At 39.2% G+C, this 17,875-nt stretch overlaps 2 protein-coding genes across 2 annotated transcripts in view; one reads left to right on the top strand and one right to left on the bottom strand.

Moving 5' to 3' along the window:
- Positions 1–5,790, bottom strand: part of mpzl2b (myelin protein zero-like 2b) — a 9,615-nt gene extending 3,825 nt beyond the window's left edge. The window contains exons 1-2 of the mRNA XM_023404631.2: positions 5,548–5,790; positions 1,639–1,808 (exon numbers count right to left, since the gene is read on the bottom strand). Coding sequence (XP_023260399.1) covers positions 1,639–1,808; positions 5,548–5,608 — 231 coding nt within the window. The 5' untranslated portion in view covers positions 5,609–5,790. The remainder of the gene's footprint in view (positions 1–1,638; positions 1,809–5,547) is intronic.
- A 4,367-nt stretch (positions 5,791–10,157) lies between these two features.
- pafah1b2 (platelet-activating factor acetylhydrolase 1b, catalytic subunit 2) lies at positions 10,158–16,787 on the top strand. The gene is made up of 6 exons (XM_023404878.2): positions 10,158–10,363; positions 10,836–10,917; positions 11,851–11,940; positions 12,228–12,344; positions 12,889–13,011; positions 13,870–16,787. Exons 2-6 carry the CDS (start codon positions 10,837–10,839, stop codon positions 14,146–14,148), a joined length of 690 nt encoding a protein of 229 aa, XP_023260646.1. The 5' UTR covers positions 10,158–10,363; position 10,836; the 3' UTR covers positions 14,149–16,787.
- Positions 16,788–17,875: the final 1,088 nt, after the last annotated feature.

Below are 17,875 nucleotides of genomic sequence, written 5' to 3'. Positions count from 1 at the left end.
GGGTTGTGTAGTAGCCATAGTGGCTACAGTAAGAGCTGTAGGCCACATGATCCCCAGAAACTCATTTATTACTTTGAAGAACACTGAGCAACTCACTCATTCAAAAGTTACTCATCTGTTAGGTGCAGTGCATATGTTTAAAAGCCACCAAGAGCCATATAAACATATTATTTCATGCCATTCATGTGTTTTTGCCATATATGCTGGAAGCCTTTTGAGTGATATCATGTTTATGCTTCGGGATAGTCCCCAGTTAAAAGGGACACATGCATCTTGTGTTGTATACCAAAATGACATGAAGTAATGTGCTGTATGTGTCACCACTGGACCAGCCACTGATTCGCTATCCTGGATATGAAATGTGCAATGCAAAGGATTTTTTTCCTAGCTCTGTTTGAATTTTGCATGTGAGTGCCAAAGCTGCCACCAGTGAAGGAGAGCTGTTAAAAGAGTCAGTCAAATTTATTGACTGATTATTGGTAAAGGAATGTACGGAAGCCCTGAGAGGCAATTGAAAAAGATTTTTATTTTTTTTGCCTGTGTTTGTGTCAGTAATACTCATTTTGGCTACAAGAGGCTGACCACTGCACCACTACCATAGACTGTAAATAAAGATGGACTTAGCCTCTCTTTCTGGAGAGTGGTTTTGAAGCTCAGAGTGGACAGCTCCGCCACTGCCATCTTGCCAGTACCTGACTCCGCCTAACTCGCATCTAATCCAAAAATGGGCAAAGAGGTTGGGTGCAGTGGAGCTGAGACTTCAGTACATGCTGGTTTGTGGCAAGCATATGTTCACCCACCTGTCACTCAAAGCAACACGCCCTCAATTATGCATAATTTTGATAAAAATTTAAACAGGTGAGTTATATAAAGATTCATCCCTGATACAGTTGTTATGAAGGGAGAAATTAGCTATAGAGACCAAAGTACCAGGTTGTAAACATGTTTTTAACGTGCATTTTAAACATGGGAGTCTATGGGGATTAACTCACTTTTGGAGCTAGACTCTAGTGGTCATTCAAAGAACTGCAGTTTCTAGCATTTCTGTGTTGGCTTCATTTTTCAGCCCCGGAGGTCGATGCTTGACCACAACCCCAGTCTAAATAAGACTAAAGTCATTCATGTCTTTTTTCCTGGTGATTTATCACAATTACGTTTGATTTTTTTTGCTTTTCTCCATGTACTCTAAACAAAAGGTACATATATTGTGTGTTGTCATAATAATATTAATAAACTGTATTTATATTGGACCCTATAACCCTAACTGTAACCTTTTTCTGAATAAAGTTACAAAGTGCAAGAAAAACTAACATCATAAAACAGAGGTAACAATACAACAATATTGTCATGTCTTTCTTTTGGCTAGAAATGTATTTTAATTGTTTTTCTTCTGGAGGCTTTAGGAAGCCATGTAAGATAGTCTAAAGAGCTACAAAGCAAATGCAATGCACAGGTCACAGTGGATGTATGGATTAAACATAGGACTTCCACCCAGGAGAGGTTTGAATGCTGTTACCAATTATGGTACTATTTAAATGCTGTATAAAAATCATATCTGGATTTCATTAATGATGACATTATAACACAATAAAAACACATACAAAGTATTTTTTATAGAAAACCACAGTTACTACATACCGACTCATCTGATGCTGAATTAATGGGGCGGAAGTTCCAGGACACTGTGACTGACTGGGGCGTCACTGGGTGGTTGGAGGTGAAGGTACACTTCAGTTTCACATTTGTCCCGTTGACCACTTGCACCTCTCCTTGAGTGTAAATATCTATTCCACTGACATGTCGTATCCCTGTGATAAAGAAAACCAAGTGAGAAAGAATACTCATTTATATATGCATTTCTGTTTCTTATTTCAATCCTCAGATTCAGAGGAATTCATTAAAGAAATCCAAACAATAGAGTTTTTCACATCAAATGTAGCCTAGTTATCACCACTTAACTAAACAGGAACATCCTTGACAGTTGAGAGCAAAGTGACACGGAGATATCTGGTGTTTATTGTTTGTAGCTATAAACACTTTTTTGTGCTGACTTACTGCCCACAATGTCCTCTACAGCCACTGCCCCGAGGTTGTACGACCTGCTCCTCCACTTATCTAAATGAATTCACTTGAGTGCTTCAGTACAGCAAACAAGAGAGTAAATAATTCAAATAATTTAATCACTGCTACACCTACCACAGGTTAAATAATTAAAACAATTTGACACACACCAGCTTTACAGATGCCTTAAACACATGGAATATTGAATAAATCACCTGACAAAAAGCATGTTTGGATATTCGTGATTACACATCTTAGCATTGGCCCAAATTTAGTTTAGTTTAGTTTTTTTTTAGTTTTGTTCTACTTGAAACCATGTTTAAGTATCCTATTACAGTAAGTGCAATTTGGCAACTGTTCATCTCCATCCAGAGGTTTGGTATAAATTTTAGCTAAATCTGGATCACACTGTCAGCCGCAGTGATGAACACACTTGCAGACTGCAGATTAAAACATTCCTTCTAATAAACCACAGAGAAGAGGAAGCCAAGAATGTTCTGTAATCCTGCACCGAGAGGCATGACATGAAATGTATGCCTCTAGATGAAAATTAAACTGAAGAGGATAACAGAATTGAAGAGGATGTGGTTAGTGCCTCTCTGTGAAGAACCTCAAGGGATTTGCACATTACCATACAGCAGCTCTGTAAATGATATCCAGTTGAATTATAAAAAGAGAGATACATAAAACTTGAATCTAAACCTGGAGATCTAGTAGAGACTAGTAGGCCACTAAGATCTAATACTTACTTTTGACAGTAAACAGAAGATAGAAAACACCTTATAAATAAAAGAAATTTCAATATTTCACACGAGCAGTATCAAAAGTGGCTTTTTCTCTTTTCTTTGTCACTATCTATTTATTAAATTATTGATTTATTCATATTTGCATTTGTTTAGTGGTCTGGAAATCTGTTTCTATTAAGGATAGGTTTCTTTGTCTCATTCCTGAAACCTTGTTTAACTCCGACATTATCACTTCCTCTTATAATTGTGTGGGTGTTTTTTTTCTTTCAACAAACTGGGCACCAAAGAAAAAATTCTACATGTGCATGGCACTCACCTAAACTAAGACTGGCAGAACCAGAAATGTGAAAAATCTGAACCACACAGTTACATTACAGTGTTATCTTAGGGGAGAATGTTTTTTTCCCCACCTTTAGCAAGTAGCTACACCCAATGCTTCTGGTAAAATCAATAAAGGAGCCAAGCAGGAAGTCTTGGCACATGGTATTTTACCTTGAATACAAAAACCTAAATGATAAATAGAGGTTTTTAAAATAGCATTTACATATTCTCCTATGTCATCTATTTGAGATGATATTTAGCAGATTTAAGCAGAATTAGAAGAGAACATTCTTCTTACATTGTCATATTAACATGTTCAATAGACACTAATGAGTGTTTCTCTTAGTAAGACATATTCAGTATTTCTCTACCACACGTATAGTCATAAAAGTGCATTAACCACATTGAAACTTGCATGTACCAGTTTAACAGCAGATGATGAGAATTAAAAGTGGAATTTATAAAATTCATTGCCCATTGTCCATTTTTGCGATGACTCCCCTCTCCAACCTTTCACTCTCTTATTAAAACTTCATTAACGAAAAGCTTTCCAACCCTGCAGGTGAATACTGTTGATACACTGCAAATTAAACAGGTCTGTTCTACCTGCAAGACAAGTAACAGTTTGGTTTCAGTCCTTCCATAATACATCACTCACTGGAAAAAGCCTGGGAAACTCAGGAATGATTATTTGAGGTACAAAGCCTCCTCCATGTTCTCTCTCTATTGTGACGTCATACATTCAGACATCTGCTCTACAACTCACTGGCTTCAGCCTGAAGTTTTAAAGTCTCTAATATCTCTCATGGATTCACCTGTAGCCTACTAGTTGTTTTCCACGATTTCAACAATAAAATCAGGCCTCTCCCCAGGCCAGGTGTTTCAAAGCTTGCCTGTCCGAGCAGCTCCTGCATCCTCAACATTAGCAGAATATTTGAGCAAAACAAAATCTGGTGTCAGCATAACAGAGATGGTATCATGCGTCCTTCAAAGCCAACATATTGCATGTTATTGTAGTTTCAACCCTTGTTACAGCATCTCCAGCAATGGAATCAATGGAAACTGCAGGAGCATCTTGATTGCAGGAACTGTGAGGAATGTGTTGTGATGAATTTTTCCTTCAGAGTAGTAATTCATGCCCTCAAGTTACAAAACCTTTCCTGAACCTACTAATAAGTTTGCTCTGTATACAGTAAAACTTAATGTCCTACATTTAGTAATTTCATTCGAATTTTTACTTCAGTAACCCCATGAGGTCAATCAGTGTAGATTTACCAAAGTTAGACAAATGGCTTCTGAAACAGCAGCTTACATTGCTGTGCACTGCTGTATGTTTCCACTACTTGTCGCAATAGTCAGGAATTACACATAGGACCATTGTGCTAACATGTTTGATGACTTGTTGAAACCCAAGAAATTGACACATTTAGTTTTCTAGTGTTGATTCAACTGTGTGTAGAACATAGCACCGAAGTGTTTTAAGCAAGTTTGTATTTAAGCCAGTGCTACAGGATTTTGCCAAAAATGTATGCCCTCAGGATTTTGAGATTCTTGACTTGTAGTCAAGCTGATGCATGTTGCTAATTAATATTCAATCTGCAGGTCACTTGTACAGCTGAGATTTATAGTGACAGCTGCCAAAATACATCCCTGATCCAGACATTTCATTAAACTGAACACATTTAAGTACAGTAAATAGCCTATTAAGTTATGAATCAAATAAAGAAGCTGCAATTAACACCCCCCTTTCAAAAATGTATAACACTTCTAATGTTCTTCAAGAGAAACAGTAATAAAAAAATTAAGAAACTTTAATAATCACATTGTGGTTCACAAAATTACCTTTTCAGAAACATACTGAAAATGTGATTAGTGACAGTGACCAGTTGTGACCTCGGTTATTGGGCGGGGGGGGGGGGGGGGGGGGGTAGTAATTCCCATGTCTTCTTTGCTTTATGAAAAAGTGTTAATCGTTCATATTTTTGTGTTCCTCTACCTTAACTGTCACAGTCAAATTTGGACAATATATTCCAAGTTGTATAGATGTGTATAACAATCCAGTGACTGTCGTATCATTATATATAAGCAATAATCCACGGCCTCAGAAGCTACCGTGTATGTTTAAATTCTGTAGTCTATGTGTACAAGTGACTGTAAAATACATTATATGTCAGCATAATACTCTTTCACCCGCAGGTTAGGTTATACTATTCACCAGTAAGAGCAGCCTTCATATGAAGGTCGATCTCGCCAGTTGCAAGTAAACAAACTCCAGACATTCAGATTCTTGCTGTTCTTCAAGTGAATGTGACTCTTAATCCACCTGTCATTATTTAACAGTATTAAACGTACTGTTTCATGGTTTTAGGTTAGAGATTAAATACATAATTACTAATTCCAGGAAGTTGGTCGAACTCACCTGGCAGCACGAATCCTCCCAGGAGAAGCAGAGGCCCAATCCGACACATTAGATCAAACATTTGTACTGCCTCAAATCCGGTGGTTTAGTTCCTCTGTAAAAGTCCCCTCATGCAAGTTTAATAATGGGAATCATGAACGTGAACGTCCCGCAGACAGTCAGAGAAAGACGTCTTTTCGTTTAATCCACACTTCAATCGGTGAAGTGGGAGTCACTGCCCGTACACACTTGATGGGCGGTGTTTAGTCTATTCACTACCTTCTTGCATAACCTGAATGCCGACCTACCCAACCTCACACAACCTGCCTCCCAACACCTGACCTGTGTTGGTGTGACTGTCATCCCAGGAACCCAAAAAGTTTGGATCTACAGTCACAGTCAGACTGGTTGTGGTTGATTAACTCAGAGTAATGACTGAGAGTCAAATTAAGTTTTGAATTACAAAGCCAATTCTCTACTGACTGGTACCACCTTGTGGCCATGGTGAAAAACCAGTCACTTCACTCAGAAGTCAACAGACATTCATGTGTTGTGTTCTGATGCTATGGGCACTTTTGTAATGAGGTTTTGTGTGATGGCAAGAGTGGAGGTAGCTTACAGCAAGAGGCGTATATGCTGGTTTATTTCTGAAATTAAAAGAAATACACTTTTGTCATAATATTATGACATAAAAGTACCATCACTGTTATTCTAATAATAATGTTCAGATTGTTTTTTTGAGGTCATAGTTATAGATTCTGAGTTATTGCTAAAACCCTCTTCTCTAAACCACCCCCAATGTTTATGAATTTCCGCTTCATGCCCGTGAAGAAACATTATACTCTGAATTACTTAGTTCTTATATTCATCATCTGCTTCTGCAGGAAACAAATATCATTATGGCAAGATTTTAAAAGAAACATTGTGAGTCGCTGACATCTGTTTGACCAGTACAGTTATGCTTGAACAAGGCATTGCTCACAAAACGGCACAAAACTGCAGGATAAAACTCTGCCAAAGAACATCAAAAGAAGATGATGAATGTTGGCAGCACATTCTTTAGTCAGATGAAACCATTCATCATCATCAGACCCTTCCCACTCACTGACACACCTGGTCTCATTTATTATGCCCCGTCAGCCTTAGTTCCAGTCTGTTCACATGCCTGTTTCTTGGACTTTGAGTTTTGCCCACTGCTTTTTCTTTGACCTGCCTGCCTGCCTGCTTGTAGACCTCTGATGACATCACTATTTTCATGATTAAAGTTCATTTACTGCACCTACCTACCTGCTTATATCTGCATTCTGCTCACCTATCCTACATCATTTGTGACACAATCATTTGTGACGAATGGAAAAACATCTGTCCACAGATTCATGCAGCAGAATTGAGTGTGTCATCAAAAATAAAGTTGGACATATGAAATAATTAAAAAATAAAAGAATTCAACCACGCTAATGAGGGGTGTTCTGATTCTTGTCACACTTGGTCTTTTAATATGAAGCTTTCATTATAGTTTGATTCATCACACATTTAAGATTTTTCATTTTTTTAAACCAAATGGCAAATAAAATTGTATTAAATGGGCAGAATTTGTAAGTACAGTTCAGTAATATACTGTTTTGTTGTGTAATATATGGGTGGTAGAGATTGCATGTTTCCACATCCGTCCTTTACATGCTCCACCGGGCCCATTCTTACTTGGATGAGCCAGGTAGTTACATGAGGATTATGTTCTTTCATTTCTCAAGTGCATCCAACCCCCAATCCTTAAAGACAAGCTGGGTGGGATGGGGGTGGATCCCTGCATCATGTCCTGGATTGTGGATTACCTGACAAGACGACCACAGTGCGTCAGGCTGGGTAACTGTGGCCCAGGGACAGTGATGAGCAGCACTGGGGCTCCACAGGGGACTGTTCTGGCTCCATTTTTCACCCTGTATACGATGGACTTTAAATACAACTCTGAGTCCTGCCACATCCAGAAATACTCAGATGACACAGCCATTGTGGCGGGTATCAGGAATGGGCAGGAAAAAGAGTACATGGATCTGACAATGGCTTTCAGTGAATGGAGTGACAAGAACTGCCTCTTTCTGAACACCTCCAAGACCAAGGAGATGGTCATGGACTTTCGGAGGTCTAGGCCCACCCTTCAGCCAGTCAACATTCAAGGGAAAGACATTGAGGTGGTGCACACTTATAAATACCTAAGTGTGCACCTGGACAGTAAACTGGCCTGGTCCCTGAATACGGATGTCATCTACTGGAAGGGGCAGAGCTGGCTCTTTTTCCTCAGGAGGCTCACGTCCTTCGATGTCTGCAGTGAAATGCTGTCAGTTATTATTATTATTATTATTATTATTATTATAAATATTATTATTATTATTATTATCAACAATGAGCTAATGGACACATGAATTTCTTCTAGGGGATAAATAAAGGATCTATCTATCTATCTATCTATCTATCTTTCATCTATCTATCTATCTATCTATCTATCTATCTTTCAGCAGATGAATGTGAAAAACAGCTTGAAACTTTTTTTCATTTTGATCAGTCAACATTTTTGCACAAAGTCACTGTCTTGTCTAGATATTGGACACTGAACACCTTATCTTTTGTAATAAGTTCTCATGTTATGCATGATGTATCATATGTATCAACAATGGTCCCCAATGAAAAGGAGCATGGAAAACTACAAGGGCAACTGAGCCTCATGCAGGTCATTTCAGCAATACAGGATTCTGGTGTCCGTACCTGACTTTTCTAAAAGTCTTGCAGTGATTTTTCCTGGTCCTTGAGATGTTGACCCCACCTCATAATTCTCTTAAATGATTTTGCTTAATAACATTTCACATAGTGTCAATTGCACGAATGTATCACGTAAATAGTGTACATATTCATAACTTCCCTCTCACATGTAGATGTACCATGGAGACGTTATTTTTCATAACATCCCCTTACCAAAGCACTCGGTGCCTAAAACGCCCACCAGGGGAGGATATGGCCTCTTAGAGGAGAAGAGCATCTGAAACACACACACAAGACATGCACTCTAGTTTGCAGACAAGAAACCTTATAAAATAAGAGCTGGATAAAAAAACGGGAAACACAATGAAAACATCTTTACAACATCATCCATAAACACCCTGTGCCACACACCATCTCCTCAGGTTCTGGATGCGGGGGTTGGAAGTACCAGGTCACTGTTACAGACTCAAGTGACACAGGGTGACATGATAGGAAGATTCACTTCAGTTTCACATCTGTCCCGTTGATTTAGGAAAGATTCAGGTAGTTCAAACTCACCAGGCACCAAGAATACTTCCAGAGGAACAAAAAGCAGATTCAACTGATACATGGTACTGAAAATGCCGAGTAAAAGTCAGTTAACTGGAAATAAATGAATTGGAAGATTCATAAAAGTGTTTCAGCACGGACTGGGACCACTAAATGCTAAATGTTGGTGGTGAGAACATGTTTTGCAGTTCCTGATGGGCAGAGCAGCATTAAGCCTATGAGAGTATTTCTTCATAACCTCTTAACGTACAATACCTTCTGTGCCTGTCTGCACATGTAGAATATAGGAAAACAACTGAGACTGTTTTGGCAGATTAACAAATATGCACTTGCACAAGTCTCACTGATATAATAAGCAAAATGCAATATTGCTGAATTAAAAATTATAAAACATCTTATTCCACCTTATCTGCATAATTTAAAAAGGGCTACTTTCCCAGCCACAAAAATGATCATACCATAATATCATTAAGAAACAATATTAATCTTTACAAAGAAACAAATACATTGAGTGGGTACAGTACTTAAATGTAGTGTGCCAGATTGGCTGATCCACTCAAGAAGTCAGTATAGGTGGAGTAACATGCTGATGTGGTTGATCCTGCTCAGACTTTAATTCAGATCTTAACATATGAAAGAAGTTTACATTGTTTAGCATTGCAATAATGTTGCAGCTTCAACCATAAAAATATGTTAATGTGACTTAATAGGAAGCTGATATTTCCTGTAATTCCTGAAGTGCTGGAAGGCAGCAATTGGGCTAACGTGACCATGATGCATTGCGATCAGCTGACACAGAGAGCTGCGATCAAGATTGGCCACGAGTGGAGGTGACAGATCATTTTACAGTATGTCACAGCAAAGATGTCAGCAATGCTTCACGTTGTCTCAACTAAAGTGTATCTTCCCACTTTAAGGTATTTTGCGCCACAGCTGCTGTCTGACATCCACCAAATTGTCTCACACAACGGAGAAGAATTTCGTTGTTTGGGAATCTGACGTAAAACGTGTTAGGTTGTATTTAATAGCATATTCAAACCAACAAACCACCCATGATTCATTGCGGGACCAGTTGAGTTGGAGTGTTTTTGCCCTGCGTTTGACCTTTCAGGAAAGCACACCTAGACGCTATGCAACGTCCATAAGCTACACAAGGTATCCGTGTTTAGGTTTATGTCACAGGCGGTTAGCTAAGGCTAGTTATGGCCATGAAAAGAGCTTGAGTCTGATCCTGTAAGGAATAGCTGCCTGAGAGTCACTCCTCAGGGTAAATGATACCCGATGTGCTGTACTTCGCCGCAGTGCCCTCCATTGGTGTTACAACTAGTAGTGGCAGGTCGATGCTCTCCTCGTTAGAGAGTCTCGGTAGTTCCCCTTCTTGACACACCTTTTGTTGTCTCGTCGAGCTGGAGTCAGCTAACGGTTGCTACCGAGCATCACCCGCGTCGACTACCCGACACCGGTAAAGTGAAGCCGGGGTTAAAGAGTTACTCTGAAGCCAGGAGCTGAGAAGTGACAACCAACACCCTGCAAGGTAGCTCGTCTTGTGCGTAAAGAACAAAGTAATTTCTAGAAATTTCCGCATTAACGACAGGCGTGTCAAACGTTAAGTATCAGAGATGCAGCTATAACTGTCTCCAGTCATTAGCTGGCTAGCTAGGTGGCTAACAAGCTAACGGCAGATAAACAGTATCCTAGCGGATTTAATGCGATCTGCTTTGTGATCTGTAAGCACCCGCCTTGAAAGCGAAAGTAGCCTACATCCGTATTAGGACAGTCTGTCTGCTCCCGTAACGTTAAGCTGCTGCATAACAGCAGTGGTTTCTGCTAGCTGCTGCTGCTGCTGCTGCTGCTGCTGGTGCTGCTGCTGCTTTCCTCCTCATTCTGTAGCACCAAACCTAAAACAACATGAACCCCAACCCCTCTTATAAGTGTAATGTGTGCATATAGTTATGTAATGTTTGTTGTATCCCTGAGTGAGTAATAAACGGTAGTGTGTCCTTTAGGATGAGTGGTGATGAACTGAACCCAGCTGCAGTGGCTCAGCCAGTAGAGGATGTACAAGGAGATGGACGGTGGATGTCACAGGTTGGTGATATTTATTATTGCTGGAGAAAACATCCACTCTTTGTCCCCATATATCATAAAATAAATACTAGATTTGTTCCATGTATGCAGACAAATGCTGCATTATTTCTTAGAGGATCTTCTTATTCCAGGGCTTATCTGTGCTTCTCCATGTCATCAATACATAGTTAAAAGTAAATGTAAACAGACACTTGTTTGGAGTTTTATCCAGGTCGCTTTTGGTTGCAATGTTGTTATATTGTGAATTTTGCATGTTCTAAAATCACAAAATGAACAGAGGATAATATCCCACTGTGATGTCTGGCTCTGTTTCCATGTGTGACATAAAACACCCCAGTCTTCAATTTATGACTTTTCTTATCACCTTATTTGTTAATTTGCCCCTATTTACTACACATTTTATTAGGTCGTAATTTAATCTTACCATTTACCATTGATGTTCATGATTGTGCTGTGATCCCGTGGAAGTGATTGTTTTCAAATAAAGAGATGCAAGCTAGATCTGCACCAATGATGAGACGATGTTTGGGTGATATTCTCAATAATATTAGTGACTAATGTGAGAGGTGAGGTTGATATTGGTGGTCATCATTATATTAGGTCGATTCCCATGACTTGTATTTCTTTCAGACACTCACTTTTTCTAGCTTGTTTAGTCGCTCCTCCCAGCAGGTCTATGCAAAGTTAATCCTCCAAAACTAATAGGACTGAGGCAGTGTGCTTGCTCCAAGCTGTAATGAACTTGCAGGATTTTTTTCTGACTTGGAAGCCTAATGAATATTATCCTCCTGCTAAGAAAACTTGTAACACAAAGGTTTTAATTCAGACTGAAAGGCCTAATGTGGGACTCATTAGATCGTACTGTTTTCTGTAAATCTTTCACAATTGTTGACTACATCATGAGCTCTGATGTGATGAGTCTGTTTTTTACAGCACACAAGATTTGTGCAGGAGTGTAAGGATGGTGAACCAGATGTGCTTTTTGTGGGGGATTCTATGATACAACTAATGCAGCAGTATGAGGTGAGATAAGACATCAACTCTACTCACATGGCAGTAGCATCTTCATTTTTTTTTTTTAAATCTCAATATTTTCACACACTACTCTACATACTCAACTTAATGTACTGTGTTGTACATATGCTTATGTTGCCTCACTACTAGTCTTATATTGATACATATGTATGTTGTTGTAATGCATTTTGTTCCTGATTGGCATGCTTTGCTGTCAGAATCTGAGTTAATTGATATTAGTCGCCAAAATATGAGATTCTTGTATGAAATGCAGATTTCTGGTGTCCTGTCCACAGGTCTGGAGGGAGTTGTTCTCTCCTCTTCACGCACTCAACTTTGGCATTGGAGGGGACACCACCTGTAATGTGCTGTGGAGGCTGGAGAATGGAGAGCTGGAGAACATCCGTCCCAAGGTAAGACAAGGCTGCTAAGATCTTCAGAGGAAAACAGTTTTGCGTAAAATAATTTTATTTACCTTTCATATATACACTGTAACATCTCAGGTGCAAAACAAACTCTTGCACAATATGCACTGTATTTTTGTAATCTACAAAAATGTGCATACACTGCTTATAGTTCTCTGACACACATTCAGAAATGTGCATGTAGCTGTCCCAAACCTCCTCATCCTGTTAAATGTAGCTGGAGCAGGTGGCCTGATTGTCTGTGGTTGTGAGAGGAGAGTTTATCCAGAACAGTTTTTGTGGCCACAGCAGCCATGTCATTTAGCTGCAGTGTGCATTTGTGAAAACACTGTAGCAGCAACAGTCTGCTTTATCTCCCTAGCTGTGGTTACTGGCTGATGATGTAGACATTCAAGCCATGAGAACTAATTCTCTCAAAACAACTTAAAGGAGGTTTCTTAGTTTTTTACACTATATCAGGTTTTGATAACAGTTCCTGAGATTTGTTTGTTCACTGAAAGTGAACAACACATCTGTCTGTGGTCTTGTCCAGGTGGTGGTGTTGTGGGTAGGAACCAACAATTACGAACACACAGCCGAGCAAGTTGCAGGAGGAGTTCTTGCTATTGCACAGCTACTCACGTCCCACCTCCCAAAGGCAAAGATAGTTGTACTGGTAAGTTCAGCTGTATGTCTTGTCTTTTGTTCCACTTAGTTTGATTTAAATAGGTATGTCTTCATTTTCTCTCTGCAGTTGTCACATTGAGACAAAGTAACTTTAGTATTGTTTAATTAAGTCCCCTTTAATGTGATGAACATTGCATGATATAAAGTATCCATACTTGATGTGCAACACAATTACTGTTGAAAAGTCACCAGCTGTCAAATGTGGGCATGCTGTTTATTGACAATATGTGGTAAAAGATGGGGTCAGAAAAAATCACTCAAATGAAAACAGGTCTATTAAAATGTTTAATTTTTGTTTTTCAAAAACATGGCAGAACAAAATGCTTTGAAGTTCTATATTTTCTTCTCTCCAATTAAGGCAATTGCAGGTACAGTCCAAAGAACAAGCAGCTAGATTGTGTTCCATAAATAAGAAATTTAGAATATGAAGTGAAACAAATTGTCTATCCATATGAATACTTTAAGATTCAAAGCTGTTACAGTATATTTTTGATTCTAGGTGGCATACTGTTGAGGCTCTGCCAAAAGGCTAGTGTACTATAAACAATTGATAACTAGAATAAGAGTACAGATAAAAATTAGTCAATGAAACATACAATAAGGGCCAAAATTTCAAAGAAAAAAAAATGCTTTGTATTTATTGAAATACTAAAATGTATGTTGATCATCAAGAATTAAGAGTCCGTTGACCTATAGATGATCCATGCCCCTGAGTTTCTGTGGGAAATGCTAGTAATAGGCCTGTAAAAGGTGATTGGCCAGTTTTAGAGTTAATTCTAGGCTCTTTTACCCTTAAGGATGTTTTTAAAAAAAACAACCATCAAAAATATATTTTTGTTGTCTTCAGGGTCTGTTGCCTCGAGGGGAGCGGCCCAACCCTCTGAGGGAGAAGAACGCTGCCATCAACGGGTTCCTGCGCTCCTGGCTGCCGCGTCTGGGCCAGGCTCAGTTACTGGATGTGAGCGGGGAGTTCGTCCACTCTGACGGAACCATCATCCAACAGGACATGTTTGACTTCCTTCACCTGACGTCATCAGGTTACCGTGCCGTGGCCAAGCCCCTCTGTGACCTGCTGCTTCAGATACTGGAGGAGACGCCAGAGGAGAGAAGGGCGTCACTGGTTTGAGGGCCGTGGCTGAGCAATACATTTATCCAGAGGCATGTCTCACCCGCTGCTGTTGGAGATGGGGGAGACGTGCCCCTGGTGCCTGGAGGAGGAAGGGCTCACTCACAGAGGGGGGGTGGGGGGTACCCTGATGTGAGTGGGCCCACAAGGGGTGTGGGATGACATTCATGAGAGGAGGGTTGGGTGTGGAGAGGTGCTGAAGAGGGGGAGAGACCTCACTACAGACGTAGACACTGTGATTGCAGTAGTAAGCTCTATTGCAAAAAGGATTTACCAAGGTCAGACTACTCTGAATCATACACAGATATACTGAGATATGTGGGACTGCAGTGGCACACACACAGATTAATCTTGGCCTGTGGATAAAGAGAACGTTTCCCTCTGTCACCTTTGCCTCGGATACATGATACAAAACAAAAAAATTCTTCCCTCATGTTTTGTTTGATGTCCGCAAATGTGTTAAATGCGCGGCCTTACTATTAACACATTAGAAGTCCAGCTCAAAGCACACAGTAGGGAGAACATTATCCAGCATTGTACAATGTTATGAGTCTTACCAGTATACTACAGAGCAGCGGTTCCCAACCTGGTGGTCAGCCCCCCTCCACCAGGGGAGGCCAAGAAAAATCTGAGGGGTCACAAGATGGAAAAAGGAAAAATATTTCTGTGACATAAAACAATGTTTATATTTCCTCTATTTCTTGCTTTTTTTAAATTATGAAATTATTAAGTTAATTATTATGAAACACTGGATACTTCCACCTTTTCAGGCTTCCAAATAAAAATCCAAAAAACTATTGGAGAAGTAAAAATCACTCCTTGGTGTTACATTAAATAAAAAGGTTGGGAACCACTGCTACAGAGGGACTACTGCTGTGATGCACACTATATGATGTGAGTGGTATTTAAAAATAACTCTCACAATTAGATGATTTTGCTTACAGTGTAATCCTGCAACACATACAACAACATATAAAATAATTTATATAAATTTACTCTGTTAGTTTTGTCAGTCCAGTTCTTTATGTGTACTATTTCATATACTCAGCCAGACAGGGAGCACTTAGTCTACTAAATGTTCACATTTGAACTCGGTGTGTAACTAGATGTCTCTACAAATTGATAATCAATATAAAATAGATCGGTGGATATCTGGAGAGACCACACATACAGTAGATTATTACTTCATTTCGTGTCACCTAAACTCATCACTGAACTAAATGTTCAACTCAAACCTGATGTTGGTGTTCGCTGCATGCATGTTTTAAGGTGAGCCTCAGCTTTGGTGTAGAAAGTCAGCCAATGCTTCTGTATTACATTAAGTATGCATTAATTGTTTATGTACATTAAATGAATGAATGTCAGCCAAAATCATGTATTCATATATCCATAAGTGATGCTGCGCTGTTGAATCTACTTGTCCGATAATCTACATGGGTCTTCCAAACACCCCCCAACCCCGCTGCTTACGTGCAAAGCTTCTTTCACACATTTTATTTGTAGAATGACAAATTCCTAAAATTCTATTTTAGGAGGAAAAAAAAAATCTTCATTTCAGACATTTCATTTTAAATGTCTAAAAAAAGAAGTAGTTTAACAATTTTGAAGTTTTTTTTATTGCTTAACTACATACTCCCAGCTTTTTAAACTGAGCTCCCAACCACTTCTGGACTGTGTCCTGTGTTTTAGGGACATTTTTGTGAAGAATAATAGAATTTCGGGGCCATGATATTCTCGTGCTCCAGTGCAGCACTGCACTTCATTTTATTTTTCACAACCAAGTAAAAGAAATTTGAGAGAAGCAGGTGGTTGTTACATTAGCTCCTGTCCTGCCTTCATCTTACATTGCCTATCATGAGTTATTCCTTATGAATACAGACTGTTGTGGGACGTGGACAGTTTCTTCCAGCATCTGTATCTCACACTTGTATGTCCAAATATTCATAGTCAGACCCTCAGACTTTGAAGAGCGCAGGCTCTCTCTCCCTCGCCCCCTTTAATACATGAATATACAGTATTTTCTCTTCATTCTGTTTCTCACCACCTCTTTATTTCTGTCCCTGTCGTATTTGTAGTTGACTCCAGCCCTGCCACCCTGGGACATGACATCTCTACATGGTATAGTTATTGATTTTTTTGATTTTTTTAAGGAATATAAAGTTGCCACATGGTTAAGCTACTGAACACAGCTATACTAAATATTGTCATGCTAAATGCTAAAAAGCAATCACAGGTCATGTACATAGAAGCATTCGTCTGTGAGCTTATACTGTAGCTGTTTCTCCGTGGCTTTGGTTTGTGGCTGAGAGTCTCTTGTCGAGCATCAAATTATACTGCTGTCTTAAGCTCTGCACATTTGCGTGCTGTGTTAAAATATGAATAGTGTATGTGTGTGCCTTAAGTGTTCATGGGGATGGTTGTGTACAGTATGTCTGGTACTGAATTGTGTAAGTTGGATGTATGCGTGTTTAGAAGTGACCCCAGTTGTATATAAGACAAGTGAAGCTTGAGAAAATGGTGCTTGAAGAGGGTTCAGATTGTGGGAATTTGTGTTTGGTGCAATACAGTATTTGCACTGTTTTGACTCACTGTCACGTTATTGCGTTAAAGCATTCCAATAAAAAAAAAAAAAAAAACAAGGATCTGATCATGTGTGAGAGTGGTCTTTTCTATTTTTGGTCATTATCAAATCATATTTGAAGTTGAACGAAAAGATGTTGTGCTTGTGAAATGAACACTTTGCAGCACTATGTGTTAGTGTTACACACTGACTCACCAACAGAGGGAACCATTTCATCAGAGAACTAAATTTAGGAAGACACTAACAAGACTCAGTGCTTGTTCCACACCTCTTCTCTTCCAGCTAGAGAGTGTGTTATTGCCTAATTAATTTGCTTTCACCAAGTTTATCTCTCTAATGTTGTAATAATTCACCAACAGCACCCAGAGGTAATGCAGGAGAGGCAATCTCCTGTTAAAAACGTCCTCATTAAACATTTAGTTAAGCGTGCTGGAGTGTATGTGATTGCTGGCAAGTTGTAAAATACCTATTTAATAAACCATTTGCTCACTTTTGATGTTGCTCTCATTCATTTTAACTGTGACCCAAAACTGTCCCAGTGTAGCAAAAATAGTGCTTCCATTTGGAGGCCCACACTGCAGAACGAGTGTGAAGTCTGAAGCTCTATCAACACATTAAACTCAGCCCAAAACTAAACACTGTAAAATAATTTTCCTTGAATTTAGATTATGAGTTCATGTTTCTGACACAGAAATAATTGAAGGATTAAAGCACAAGTTTTTCCATTTTTGTCAGGCTTTCAAAGTAAAAGCAAAGAACTAATCTGTCACATGAATCAGTATTACCTGAAATGGTAAAACGTTTCCTACATTAAACATATATGGAAATGAAAATAAACACATGGACACATATCTAAATACCCACTTAATGTTTTTATAAGTCTTAAAACTTGCCAGGCAGACTGTAGATAAATATTTGACTGCTCCTTCTATCAACATGTGTGAAATAAGAAATGATAACTTTCTACTCCCAACAGCCATCAACAGAGGTGGAGGCGTCATAGGCAAGTTAGCTACACCCTGATAAAATCTTTGGCCTTGCATGTTGTTCCTGCTCTGTTGACCCTGTTTAGCATCTGAATGGCCTGATTGAAATGGGAGGGCAAGGAGAAAACATTAGATATACATTCTCACTTATTATTTTCTG

This window comes from Seriola lalandi, unplaced genomic scaffold, assembly GCF_002814215.2.
Source record: "Seriola lalandi dorsalis isolate HSWRI2012SDOR001 ecotype SW California unplaced genomic scaffold, Sedor1 jcf7180002054256, whole genome shotgun sequence".
Taxonomy (NCBI): domain Eukaryota; kingdom Metazoa; phylum Chordata; class Actinopteri; order Carangiformes; family Carangidae; genus Seriola; species Seriola lalandi.
The sequence above is the reverse complement of the archived record's forward strand: the minus strand, read 5'-3'. Positions and strand labels throughout refer to the sequence as shown.